General features: G+C 39.5%; 1 protein-coding gene across 1 annotated transcript in view; it reads left to right on the top strand.

The window, feature by feature from the left end:
- The window catches only part of LOC101857611 (galactose mutarotase), a 17,363-nt gene extending 8,583 nt beyond the window's left edge, over positions 1-8,780 (top strand). The window contains exons 6-8 of the mRNA XM_005089091.3: positions 1,798-1,942; positions 5,156-5,327; positions 6,256-8,780. Coding sequence (XP_005089148.1) covers positions 1,798-1,942; positions 5,156-5,327; positions 6,256-6,333 — 395 coding nt within the window. The 3' untranslated portion in view covers positions 6,334-8,780. The remainder of the gene's footprint in view (positions 1-1,797; positions 1,943-5,155; positions 5,328-6,255) is intronic.
- The last annotated feature ends 5,988 nt before the right edge of the window (positions 8,781-14,768 follow it).

Below are 14,768 nucleotides of genomic sequence, written 5' to 3'. Positions count from 1 at the left end.
AATTTGGAGTGTTTGTCACTAGTGTCATCTTTGATATTCCACCCAAACACAAGGAAGAGGTCACTGGCTATTTCCGAACATAAATACGGCTTTTTAAAGGATTTTCTCTGCTTCCCTGTAATGTTCAGTCTTCCGCACACTCTAAACAGACTGTTTAAAGGGGATACATGACTTTCAGGGGTGTGCTCCATTTTGAAGTCTTCGTTTTATAAGGCAATTACGTTAGTAAATTCGCTGGCCCAACACAATAATCCGATGTAACTGAACAACCACAACTGCGATAGTATTGAAATTTACACACTTAAAACCAGATTTGTTACTGAACACGCACATACTAATCCCCAAAAAATTCTATGCACCGTTTTGTCGCAATAAATGATTATTTATCCTCAGTTTGAAATGAGAAAAGCGTGTTACACATGCAGCAAACAGACACGCGTGGAACACCTGGTATAAAACTTAAAAGACTGGGACTTTCTTTAAGAGGAGGAGAAAAGGTGTTTCTAAAGTCTATGAATTAAAACTACTTGGTGGGTCTAACGGCACCACTGCAATTGAGGTAGTAAATGAGACAATTTTATCGAGAACACATCCCAGTTTATAACAGTGCAATGAGGTCAAATGACCCCAATAAAAAAGGTCAACAGTACCACCAGGCGGGGTGATTAATTACCTGCGGACAGCAGGAGCTGCGGTGCAACTAAAAGGCACGATTTCGTGCGCCGTGGCGAAATTGATCCTGTTATCACTGTTACACTGGGAAGATCAAAAACTTTTAAAGACGATACATAATAAATATTGAGACTGAAAACTGGTTCAGTGCAAGCTACCTCTCCTTAAGTTTTCTTGTAACATTATATAGTTTCCTCAAAATAATGTATCTTTTATTTAATCTTTATTGAAGTATAACCTCATTTTCTGACTTTGAGGAATACAGTTGTGTCAATTTTTTTTAGAGGAGTTTGGGTCTTACTTGTTTTTATCCCCCCCCCCCCCCTTTTAATTAAGAGGTATGTGTTTTGTAGGGGGGTTAGGGCAGAAGTATGTACTGGTTTTTCTCTTTCATAGTTTTGTTGATTAGGGGTTTTTTTGCATTCTGTCTAGAAATTACAAGTTTGATCATCCTTCTGTCTGGGCTATGGCAAGGTGATAGAGACTAAAACTGACTCTGTTGGTATGAAAGAAGGCCACTGATTGGTCGCATGCAATCAACTAAGTGAGTAATGGTTCACGGTGCAGGTGCGATGGATGAGTTCTGGAAATAGATCAAGTTTGTTCTGGAAGAAAAATGAGCGAAGCCAAGTCTGCGGGGGGCTGTTCACCCTGGAGCGACTTCGTTGAATCCGAGCTTGCTGATTTCAGTGTTTGTTGAATCCCGAGTTATTTTTATTGATTTTAAGGAAAAACAAAAACGGGGGATCCATCTCCTTTCGCTGAATCCGAGTTCCATTGTACTGACTCTTCTCACTGGCACACATATACCAAATTTTATTCCAAGTTAACCATCATAGTATTACCACTCCAATGATACTATCCTCCATCAGACACCCAAACAAGAAAAGCTTCCAGGATCATTCAACTCCTGTTTACTGTTTTGGCTGTTAGCCTGTTTGGGCATAAGGACTTGACGATTTACAAAACAGAGAAAGCGTTGACTGGCTCATCAGTAGCTGTCATCTCACCTTCTAGGTTGAATTATACTGTTTTGTACATCATTCTATTATGTTACATTTATTACATACATGATCAAGATGATGTGATTTCTAAACTCTATTCCCCTCTATCTTTCTCAATCAGGTGAAGTGAAAAAGGTTGACGGAACAGAGTATGACTTGAGATCTCCTGTCAGGATGGGCGATAGGCTGCATAACGTACCCGGTGGAAAAGGCTTTGACATAAACTTTTGTTTGGACAACAACGGAGAGATGAAGCTGGCAGCAAGGTTAGAATGTTGAATGTTGTGCTTTACAAAATAGACTCCCCTGCGTAAATGTTCAATGTGAAAGTGAAATGGCAACGTCTCTTCAAATGCTTTTGCTGTCCTCGGATGGACGAGAAAGTAAGCAATTGCATTTTTGTTCTTGTTGACCATCCCTTTGAAATGTCCAGTTTTTTTGTTGCCTCTGAAAGAAAGTCTGAATAGTCATTTTAAAAGTATCGGTGTCTGCTGATTGAGAATAATCTCTTTTTTATTGTCATAACATTGGCGTGTTGTGACCTTTGAATAGGTCATAGAACCTTAAATTAATTTTGGCGACACGGTGCACAGAAACAGGATACTTTAGTTGAGAACTCAGATAGCTAGTGCTGCGCTGACCTTTGATGGTGAGCGGGGTCATCGCTTGGGCATTCTTCGGTCAGCGTGACCGCGCGGGAGGTTGAGAAAATCGTATTTTTCTTCCTGAATTGAGCACTAATTAACGCAATAATATTGACTGAAAGACATCACTGCATGAGGGAATCAGAAGTTTCAAGTCTTTTTCATGATATTTCAAAAACAAAGTGAATCAGTATTGGTTGGTTTAGTTGTAACAGAAAGTGCAAGATGGTCATGTCTGATTCCCGTTAGCGTTTTCAGTTATGACGTAACGAGCGCCGATAATTAGAAAACTGAGCTTCAGGATTAGTTCATCTTTAAGGGACATAAACATAACACATAAGGGTATCTACTCACCAAATTTCTCTGCTACCGTAGTTTCCGTAACCTCAAAATGGTTGATCTATGCATCACTTTGTTGTAAATATCCACACATTTCCCTCACTTAACTTCACACGAATTATTGAGTAGGCTCCATAGATTTTATTGTAATATATACACACATGTCCTGAATCATTGTGTCTGCATGTTGTACATCTACATGTTGGTCACTGACTGGGACAACAGACTGAGGGTGGGTGTGGCAAGTCTGACTTGTACTGTGTGTGGGTCGTTTTTTTTGTGTTGAGTGTGCTGAGAGCACGGGTACATGTACTCTGTGTGGTTGTGTCTGTCTCAGAAATTCTGAGAAATGTTGGTGCTAGGACTAGCTTGGTTTGTGTATGTTTCTTGACTGCTGGAGTGAGACTGGGGGTCACAGGGCTTTACTGTGGCACAGCCAAGAGAGAGCATCACAGTTGTCAATGTAAGCACACCAAATGTTTGTAGGGACACTGCACTATTTCGAAGTATAGCGTCATAGATCGTTTTATAACATTTAAAACACATAAATTTGGAGAGTTTGTCACTAGTGTCATCTTTGATATTCCACCCAAACACAAGGAAGAGGTCACTGGCTATTTCCGAACATAAATACGGCTTTTTAAAGGATTTTCTCTGCTTCCCTGTAATGTTCAGTCTTCCGCACACTCTAAACAGACTGTTTAAGGGGATACATGACTTTCAGGGGTGTGCTCCATTTTAAAGTCTTCGTTTTATAAGGCAATTACGTTAGTAAATTCACGGGCCCAACACAATAATTCGATGTAACTAAACAACCACAACTGCGGTAGTATTGAAATTTACACACTTAAAACCAGATTTGTTACTGAACACGCACATATTAATCCCAAAAAAATTCTATGCACCGTTTTGTCGCAATAAATGATTATTTATCCTCAGTTTGAAATGAGAAAAGCGTGTCGCACATGCAGCAAACAGACACGTGTGGAACACTTGGTATAAAACGTAGAAGACTGGGACTTTCTTTAAGAGGAGGAGAAATGGTGTTTCTAAAGTCTATAAATTAAAACTACTTGGTGGGTCTAACGGCACCACTGCAATTGAGGTAGTAAATGAGACAATTTTATCGAGAACGCATCCCAGTTTATAACGGTGCGATGAGGTCAAATGACCCCAATAAAAAAGGTCAACAGGTACCAGGCGGGGTGATTAATTACCTGCGGACAGCAGGAGCTGCGGTGCAACTAAAAGGCGCGATTTCGTGCGCCGTGGCGAAATTGATCCTGTTATCACTGTTACACTGGGAAGATCAAAAACTTTTAAAGACGATACATAATAAATATTGAGACTGAAAACTGGTTCAGTGCAAGCTACCTCTCCTTAAGTTTTCTTGTAACATTATATAGTTTCCTCAAAATAATGTATCTTTTATTTAATCTTTATTGAAGTATAACCTCATTTTCTGACTTTGAGGAATACAGTTGTGTCAATTTTTTTTAGAGGAGTTTGGGTCTTACTTGTTTTTATCCCCCCCCCCCCCCTTTTAATTAAGAGGTATGTGTTTTGTAGGGGGGTTAGGGCAGAAGTATGTACTGGTTTTTCTCTTTCATAGTTTTGTTGATTAGGGGTTTTTTTGCATTCTGTCTAGAAATTACAAGTTTGATCATCCTTCTGTCTGGGCTATGGCAAGGTGATAGAGACTAAAACTGACTCTTTCAGTCATTTTTTAAAGTTTAGTGAATGTCATGTTGAAATCGCCATGTAGCCTGCATGTTTTGCCTGCGTCTTATACACTGCCATGTTTGGCGTCTGTAGACTAGCTGTTAGGCTACCAGACTCATAATCCTGAGGTTGCTGGTTTGGGGGTTCAAGGCTCAAGCCTGACCTTGTGTCCTTTTCCTCACTTCACACAGGTGAGAATGGTCATAGACAGCGAAAGATCTTATCAGTATGTCAGTGTCTTAGCATATGCAAATTGGCTGCTTCCACTGTATTACGCTTACCAGAAAATTGAGATTGTTTCAGAATGCTATCAGGTCTGCTGGGGTAATAATATAGATTGTAAAGAACATAGAGCTTGCTGTTGAAGGGAAATTTGTGCTATGTACATGCTATTTATCATTATGATTATAATTACAGTTGACTTCGGATGAGTTGTCATCGGGGAAAGTAAAAAAAAAAAATCAACTCATCTGAAGTTCAACATAATCGTTGGGACCCGTAAAGAAAAAGAGGTGCCGGGACCTGAAAAAAAGATCTCTACTTAAACGAAGATCAACTTAAGTGAGTTCAACACAAGCAGAGTTGATAATATTTTTGTTATTATTGTTGTTATCATTATTATTGTATTACTATTATCAGTATTACAATTATAATTGTTGTTTTTATTATTATTATTATTATCATTATTATTGTTATCATTTTTATTATTATTATTATTATTTTTTTATTATTATTGTAATATTATTATTACTGTCTTTGTTACTGTATCCCCAGAGTGGAGCATCCTCCATCAGGGCGCTACCTAGAGTGTCGCACCACAGAGCCTGGCCTACAGCTGTACAGTGCCTTCTATATCTACCCCATGACTGGCAAAGAGGGAGCAGCTTATGGAAAGTATGGAGGTTTATGTTTGGAGGCCCAGCATTACCCAGACAGCATTCACAAGGTAAACACATGGCTGGCTGTTTTTTGAGATATAGTGCAGCAAGCACATAGCGAACACCCACACGATGAAATACGCTTACTTAGCGAACATATCTTTAGATCCCAAGCTTTTTTCTTATGCGTCTATGTTCTTTAAATGTATAACATGTGCGAAGTGAAATTTGCACATAACGAAAATATTTCAGCATCTTGCTGATTTCACCATATGCATGCAAGACTGTACTTTGAAAATACTTAAATGGTTGAAAATAAAATTGGGATTGTTGGAGAACTCTATTGGTTGGTCATCCTCCTTCTTGATCAACCTTCTGTTGTTGTTTGCTGTTTCTTGGTGTCTGTCTTGCTCTTTCCCCATCACTTAATGAACGTTCATACGATGTTCTTGTGCTTATCTTTGACATGTACTTGAAGTATGGTTTTCGGGTAAAAATCTAGTTTGAGTAATTTCAGGATTGCAGATAAAATCTTGGGCTGATTTTGTAAACCCATTGGTACTTTTATGAGGGTGTAAAACACATACATTTAAGAAAAAGAAAATTTGGTACCTTAAAAAAATACTGGATGGTTTGTGGGTGCTCTGGTGTGGTTTGCTTCTTCTTTCCTATCAAACATCTATCGTCCTTATCTCCCCTTCTTCTTTTTTATGTTTGATACTCTCTTGTAACACCTCTAATCTTCTGGCGCTCATATGACCTTATGCAATTGCGAGCGCTGGAAAACCTCTACTTTCAAAAAAAAAATACTGAAAGCTAATTCCTTTATTTACTTGTTTGTGCTTTGTCTGTATATTGAGCCTCACAAGAGCTCACTGTTCATCAATTAGCACCACTGTCTGCATTTTTGTTGCCGCAGAATTTTAACATCTTGATTTTCAATTTCCGTTTAGTATTGTGACTTCCTCTCAATGTCATTTTTTGGTCTCTTCACAGCCTGACTTCCCAACAACTGTTCTGCGACCCGGGGAGACCTACACACAGACAACTATCTACAAATTTGGAATTATTTAATCATGAGTAAAAGATTGCATCTCTTTTGCTATATATAGAGAACAAATTTGAAATGATATGATTGCTAGTTCGAAGAATGACAAGCATTTCTGATATTACATAGGACACTTTCAAAATTGTGTCATCACAAATTTTTTACATGCTACTCATGTGTTGTAGAGAACAGCTAGACCAGTGTTTGTCAACCTTTTTATAGCCAGGGCCCACTTTTGCCACCTTTAACTCACTCACTGCCAGACCCGAGGAGTGTCAGATTTTTTCTATGTACTGCCAACTACCATTACCAAAACCTGTTGGGTTCGACTTTCCTTTTGGGTTTTTTTTTCAACAATAGACCGAGGTATTTCAGGTCTAGCCTTTGAGGGCATGTCACTACTGTCCTTTTCGAGTTGATTGAACATTATTCGAGTTACGTCCCTTGATAACTGAACAAATTTTCAATATGCCGGATGACCCAAAATACATCAGTTTCAGTACTATGTCGAAGGAACAACATTGGAACCTTTTTAAACTCATGGACCCATACGTCAATGATAGGCCGTGTCTAGATGTTTCTAGTAGTGAAAAGGATGACAGCAATGGTGAGGCTGTAGGAATAAGTAAAGGTGATCTAAGTGGTCTTGATCTTATAGTTGTTGAAAGTACTGGTGATAAATCTTACATCGACCCTATGGCTCCAGGGCCAAGTTCTAACACTCCATATTTCACTGCCACACCTGGTCTCCTATATGATGATACAACAGATCAAATAATCATAACTCCAGGCATGATAAAACATTGAACTGCAAGTCGGTGAAAAAAAATGTTTCTGCACCTCTACATCATTTCAATCAGTCAAGCACCTATTCTCCACCAGAAGGTGCGTGCAAAGAGGAACCTGAAAACCTGGTGGCCGCAGAAGTTCATCATCATCAAAATGGGAAAAAAGCTCTGTAAGGAGTACATGCAGGAGAAACAACTGGACCCTGCCACAGCTCTCCAGCCTGAACCCTCCCCTGATGCTCATCTACCGATCGCCTCCTTGGTCATCACTTTCCTAGGCTTTTGCCTTCCACCAAAGAAAATAAACATGAATTTTTATCATTTTAATCGAATCATTGCCCAAAACCAAGCCATGCTGTGAACTGTTGTGAACGCAACCAATTTGTGTTTCGTGCACTCATATATGACTTTATGCAATTGGAAGCACCATAAGACTCTTAATAAAACTAGAACAAGAAAGGACAGCAAATTTGTGTAGACAGGCACAGTGCAAACCTTGACAGCAGTAAGAAATCTCGCAAATGCAAAGAGACAACATTCCGGTACGCAAACTGCAAGATCCCTCTGTGTTTGGGTGGACCAAACTTGCTTGGCAGATTCTCACACCATGGCAAATTATGTTCCATAGCAAGGTCAGTCATCAATTTGATCAGTAACAAAAGTCTGTTATATTTCAAACTAACTCAGATTGTTCTTCTGTTGTTCAAGCCTTGTTTTGTGCTTGAAAAGGTACAAAATAAGTAACACAAGTCTATTTTTAAAAAGATGTTTTTCTAATTTTTGACATATTTGCAAAAAAAATCATTTCTGTTGTATGTTTTATTGCCCTTTTGCATGCCAAGTTTCATTGGTAGCCTATTCATTGGTAGCCTATTCATTGGTAGCCTATTCATTGGTAGCCTATTCATTGGTAGCCTATTCATTGGTAGCCTATGTGGTGAACAATAAGGTCACTTTGAAATAGATGCCAAAATACACAGCATTCTTAAAACTTTGGATGGTAAACAAAAAGTGCGCAGCAGCAAGTTAGTTAAGAGGCTAAAATGTTCGTACTGGCCACTTACCTGTATTTCCAAGCAGGGCAGTACATAATACCTTTCACCACATGGGCAATCCCCACTGTCCACCAAAATTACCGAATGGCCCACTGGCAAGCGATATCTTCTAGGTTGGCAAGCACTGAATTAGACACTTGATTGTAATTTTGTTTTTTGTAGAATTCTTAAGGTTTGCAGAGAACTCTTCTAAGTAACGATGAATAATTTATGGCTTTTTTAAATGCATTTTTATGTGAGTTTTCACAGAAAGGAAGTTGTTCTGAAGTTGTCTGTAGAAGTATTTGATGTGTCGTATAATTTCTAATTTCTTTGACTTTTGTTGCATGTCAGTTGTGTTCAGCGGCTTATTTCCATTATTGTGAAGTGTTGAAGGTCCATGTTTCTATGACTGTTTATGCATCGTAGCTTTTGTTAATGCTTACACAAAAGTGTGCTTGGGATATTTTTATGTTTATTTTAGTGCAATTAGTCATTAATTAAGTACTCATGTATTCTACTGCATGACCTCTACAATTCTCCCGGTTTGCTTTTGCTTATAAATGAGACATGCACATTTGAGATGTGGGATATTTTGCTTATACTACAAAATAAATTATCAGCTGTATTGCTGTATATATATACATATATATACAAACTTACATTTTTGTTCTTTTTATGATTAGGTACGTTAGTAATACTCATAACTGTGACACTGGCGATACAGGTTCCAGTCTTTGCATTGGTGCCTTAACAGTAATTTTTGATTCTGTAGTTTTAAGGCACTCCCAATCATACTGCAGAATTGTTTTCTTCACAAGGTTTCTACTGGTCTCTCTCTTCTTGTGCTGTCATATGACCTTATGCAGTTGTGAGCACCATAAAACACTAATTACCAAACAACATCTCTCTTCTTCTGTTACTGTATTGGGTTTCACTCAAGCTCTGTCTGTTTTGTTTTAGAAAGAAAACAAACTTTTAAAAAATGGCCATGCTGTACTGGTGAGAAAAGCAAGTGCTGAAAAAATGACAGGTAGATGATTAAGAAATAGGACAAACCAGTTGTGCCTTCCAACTGCCCTTCTCAGCATGGAAAGGGCATGCTGTTAGGTCAGCTAACAATATGCTGCTGGCAAAACTGATTTCAGTCCATGCACTGTTGGCTTCAGTAATTAATTATTGTTTTTACAGTTTTTTCAATTCTCTTAAATCAGGTTGCCTTTCGACATTGTAGGTATCCTCATAGAGGAAATGAAATGTTGGCAGAGAGAAGTTCAAGGTCTACTATCATTAAAATTTGGCTACTGACGAGGTCGCTCTGCACAAATCAACAACCAAATACACTATTTGTGACAGGAATACTCTCAATGCTTTATTACACATGACATGTGGTAAAACAGTCATCTGTTGGTTGTTACAACTAGGCACACACAAAAATGAATTCTTTATAGGTCTAACCAAAAATTTGAGTAACGACCGTCAGAAGAAGTTGCTTAATTAAGAAATTAGGACATAGAAAAACTGTTTCCAGCTTCTCAGAACACAATTGGGCTTGTATATATTTTAATCGTGCAAAGATGCTTGTAAAATGCACACACCCGTGGTGATACACAATAATTGTGGGAAAGGTATTTATCACAATTTTTTTCCGATTTGGCTCCATCCTATCGGCGATGAACGTCAAATTATGCCTCTTGAATAACCTTTGTGTTGCAAACGATTTTGCTCAATTGTTTTCTTTGCAAGTTGGAGAATCGGTGGCTTATAACATACTTTGATTTCTGTTTGATTGGTTGTTTGGTTGGTTGCCTGGTTGGTTGGTTAGTTTGGTTTGTGCGGGCGTACGTGTGTGCGCCCTTCTGTTTTCATTTCACCCGCTTCCTGCCATTTCCAGCCTGTGCACGTAATTTCCCCGACCGCCCTGCCCGACTCGGCTGACTATATCTGGCCTAGTGCAACGGGGAAAACTAATCAATAAAGCTATCAAATGAATGGAAATCGAACATCAATAGAGTAAAAAAAAAAGAAAAAGCAGATTATTGTCGATGAATGCTTCGATTCAGTTTCCCCAGAACATCATTATGCATGTGTTTGCCGGAGCGCGACTGATGGCGGACATGTATTTCGATAGTTCATCGATACCGCGGCTACATTCAGTTTGTGGGGTGTCCTGGTAAAATCAGGTGCTCGTCAAAATAACGAAATTGAAGAACCGGACATTTTTCCGCCCCTTGGAGAGTTAGCATCTTTTAAAAATTATTATTATTATTATTATTATTATTATTATTATTATTATTAATAATAATAAGTAGACCTAATTAATTATTTTTTTGCTGAACAGTTTGTCTACCCATTTAACTACACATTTCTGTGTGGATTTTACTGGAAAGCACTGATCAAAGGTACCAGAAAATAATGTTTATTAAAATTTGGTAGTTTCGAGGGGCATTCAAGCATTGGAAGCCAACTAACTTTGGCGACCATTTTCTCGCTAATTTTACCTCCGACACCAGGCGATCCACATGCACCTCCTTCTATGGCAAATTTCTCGTTATCCATTCTGATAAATCGGTATTTATTTTCATCAAAAGCAAGGCAAATGAACAAGATTTGAGATGATACCAACCTATAATTCCATTTACCCAAAATGTGACGAGCGCCTCCTTCCACCGTGTCCCGACACATTTTTTTATATTGACATTTTGGAGTCCTGGCCACGCCCTGTAGGCCTATACATTCTGCGGGCGTGTTTGTTGTTTCTGTGTGTGTGTTTGTTTGTTTGCGTAAATGCACGTCATATATATATATATATATATATATATATATATATATATATATATATACATGTGTGTGTGTGTGTGTGTGTGTGTGTGTGTGTGTGTGTGCGTGCGCGCACTTGCCTGTTTATGTGTTTATAATTTGTATTTATAGTAAATTATAGGTGCGTTGTGGCCTCATCGATCGACAGCGGGTGATTGGCGGGTGCTCTGGTGTGATTTGCTCCTTCTTTCTTATTCATGCAGAACATCTATCGTTCCTGTCCCTCCTCCTTTTTTGTGTTTGTTACTCTCTTGTAGCGGCTCTAATGTTCGGCACTTATTTATGCCTTTATTGTGTTGTAAGTGTCGTAAAACTCATATTAAAACATCGATCGACACAGATCAGACAATTTAGGAAGGGGCTGCTTCGATCCTGCTTGTCAAGGTCAACTTGGGCTGTGAGGAACACAACGCCCTAGCAGACTGAGACAGACGGAGAGAGTAACAAATCAATTCTGCAATAAAACTAGAAGTTTAATATTTGTAAATATCTCTCTCTCTCTCTCTCTCTCTCTCTCTCTCTCTCTCTCTCTCTCTCTCTATCTATCTATCTCTCTCTCTCCCCCTATCTCTCTCTCCCTTTCTCTCGTTCCCTAGTCCCCTTTTCATTATTCCTTTCTTTCCTTCTCTTTTCCCGATTTTCAAGTTCAGAAAAAGGATTTTCGGTGAGACAAAAACTTTTCCTGCACGCGTGCGCGCGTGTTTGTGTGCGCGCGCGCGTGTGTGTGTGGCAGAAGAAAGGAAATAAAGAGAGACAGAGAGTGAGGGGGGAGGGAGAGAACCGACTCAAAATTAATTCCTTCCAAACTGAAAACGTTTAATTAATGTGTCCCACGCGCTCATAATAATGACCGTATACAGGTGCGAGCGCCGAAAAACACATGAAAGAAGTTAAAGCTTGGTAGCAATTTTGAATTTTGTGCATGTGGCGACCGAGTCTACTCTTATCGATTTTGGTCCTCCAAAGGATCTTTAACGTGCGCAACTTGCACGCGGGATATCCAAGATTTTTTGCCTTTATCCGAGAAGGCTAGGGCTTAGATCTTACATATCCTGGGATTAGGGATGTGTCTGAAAGACAGCAGTAAGAAGGAGCTAAGGAGTAGCAGTAGAAAGGATGCAGAAAGAGTCAGGAGCCCAGAGAAGGGGGAGGGGGAAAAGTGGTGACAACAGATCATGGTTAGAGAGCAGGAAATGAGAACATTTCAGAGAAGAAGATTGTCCAACGCTGGCAGGTTTCGAACCCGGGTCCTATTGCCTGAGGGGCAAACACCGTAATCTCTAGGCCACGAGAGCCCCTCCCCCCTCCCTCCCTCCCACTCTCTCTCCCTCCCTCCCACTCTCTCTCTCTCTCTCTCTCTCTCTCTCTCTCTCTCTCTCTCTCTCTCTCTCTCTCTCTCTCTCTCTCAGTCACTCACTCACATGCATACCGACAGACGGACAGACAGACAGCTTCCTTGATGTTCCTATCGTCCCCAACTACAAAACTCGCCCAAGTGTTTTGGAAAGTAAGAATGGGGCCAACCTAATTCAATAGAAAAAAAAAACAGTGGACTGTTTCGGGCAGTTACTCATTTAATGTTGCAATAACGATAGAATAATTAATCCTTATGAAGTGGTCCGAATATTTCTACTGGATGATGTGATAATTGCGCTCTGTGAATTTTGAGACCAGAAGAGTAATGACACTTTTAAATATCTTCTCCACTCTCTCTCTCTCTCTCTCTCTCTCTCTCTCTCTCTCTCTCTCTCTCTCTCCCTCTCTCTCTCTCTCTCAAGTCTTTCTCTCTCTTTACATGGCGCCCACGCTAAGATGTACACAATTTACAGGTTACTCACAAATATAATATATCTTCTATATTTCCTGGCTACAACATTTACAGCCTTGGGGTATCGTGATCAAGATGTGTACGGTGTTCGTCTCTCATTCAATATGTCCCGGGTTTGAGACCTGATAGGGACGGAAATTCTCTGAGCTCCTGGCTCTTTCTACTGTTACTCCTTGGTTCCTTCTCCCTGCTGCCTTTCAGCCACACCCGTGATCTTAGAGTAGGTAAGACCTAACATATAACCTTCTCGGAGAAGGGTGAAAAATCCCGGAGGTCCGGTGCGCAAGTTGCGCGCGTTAAAGATTCCCTTGTTGGTCCTAAAATCTATAGGAGCACTAGCAGGCTTCGGCCGCCGCCAGGCAATATTCAAAATTAACTACTATCAAACTGTTTAGTGTATGTCCCGTGCGCTCATAATAAATTACATGCAGTTGCGGGCACCGTAAAACACTTATCAAAGCAAAACAATAACCGCTAACTTTCGAAACACCAAAAAGTGAAAAATGCCAATCATCCAACGCGATAATTAATTATTATGAATGAAAAAAAAGCAGAAAAGAAATGTAGATGGTTGGCGGTTGGTCTGGTGTGGTTTGCTTCTTTTGTGTTTGTTACTTTCTTGTAACACCTATAATCTTCGGCACTCATATGACCCAATTGCGTTGCAAGTGCCCCAAAATGGTTTCTAAAACAGGAGAAAAGAAATAAGCCTAACGATCGCTACTCCAGAGAGTAAATCAAGAACCACGACGAGAATTCGATCAGATATCGACTCTCGGTTGGACTGTAATATGGCCCGGTTTTGTATTCTTTCCTTTTTTTCTGTCAGCTAAGTTGCAGGAATTAACGATGGGGAGGCGAGATCGCGCCAGCGTGAGCGATGGCCAAGACTTGGGTGAGCGCGCGAGAACAGCACACCGCGAGGTACCTGCGGCGAGCATTATTTTTAAGACTAGGTTTCTTCAAACGTGCTTCGATGCCATATTTCTCCAAAGATCCTATCAATAGTATAGTGGTATCTTTGATTTCTTAAACTCATTTGCAGAGCGTGGGATTTCTTCAATATAGGACCTATAGACTTTATAAAAAGCGGTAGCTTGTATCGGCTTCAAAGTGTGGTAACAGTAGTCGTCTGCGAACCGTGAACGAAATCTGCTGGCACCTTCGGAGTTTCCCAGCAAGACTCAGATGCTATCTACGGGCCTCTTAGCGATGTATCTATGGGCGTAATATAATAAATATTGGAACAGAATCCATTGGTGGCCTACACATCGAGTTCTCTCTGATACTTAACGCTTGCATGGTTCCTAATGGCTTGTGGCCGATATAGCTTAAATCACATGTGTATGGAATCTCTTTGAACTTCTGGTTTTATCCCAAATAACTGTGGGAATCATCACAACCAGATGTTTTATCTCTTCTTAATTCTGATTGATCGTTTTTTATTGATTGGACGTCTCTACCTGTAGGTGATTACTTTGTGTTTCCATAATGGACTTTTCAATATGAAGATGATCGTTGCATTTCCATAATGGACTTTTATGAATATTATCATAATACCGTGTTTCCGTAATTCAGACGTCATTACCTTTTTATGTCAATAACATTGTAATGTTGTTTCACGTGAGAAAATGGAGAAATATCAAGTGTGTTTAAATCCCCCCTTTCCTCACAAGGTAATCCTCATACGACGATGACAACCTTTAATATAAAACAGGGTTACGCTAACTGCTATTTATCGATTTGCTTATTCATTTATTTACTTATTTATTTATCTATTTATTTATTTATTTATTCATTTATTTATACATTTGGGGGTTGGGATGGGGTGTAACTTTTACGCCACAACTGGTAGAGCCAACAGTTTGTTTGTGCCGCCACTGGGGATGAATAGATCACATTTTTTATCCTCTTCGTGGAACGTTGTGATTTGAATCCTAATGCGGACTAATTTGAAAAGGGGGAGCAATAGAAGAATGGGTGAAAGGGGG

The sequence above is a fragment of the Aplysia californica genome, unplaced genomic scaffold (assembly GCF_000002075.1).
Source record: "Aplysia californica isolate F4 #8 unplaced genomic scaffold, AplCal3.0 scaffold00003, whole genome shotgun sequence".
NCBI classification, from domain to species: domain Eukaryota; kingdom Metazoa; phylum Mollusca; class Gastropoda; order Aplysiida; family Aplysiidae; genus Aplysia; species Aplysia californica.
Note: the sequence above shows the minus strand (reverse complement) of the source record. Positions and strands in the feature narration are given on the sequence as shown.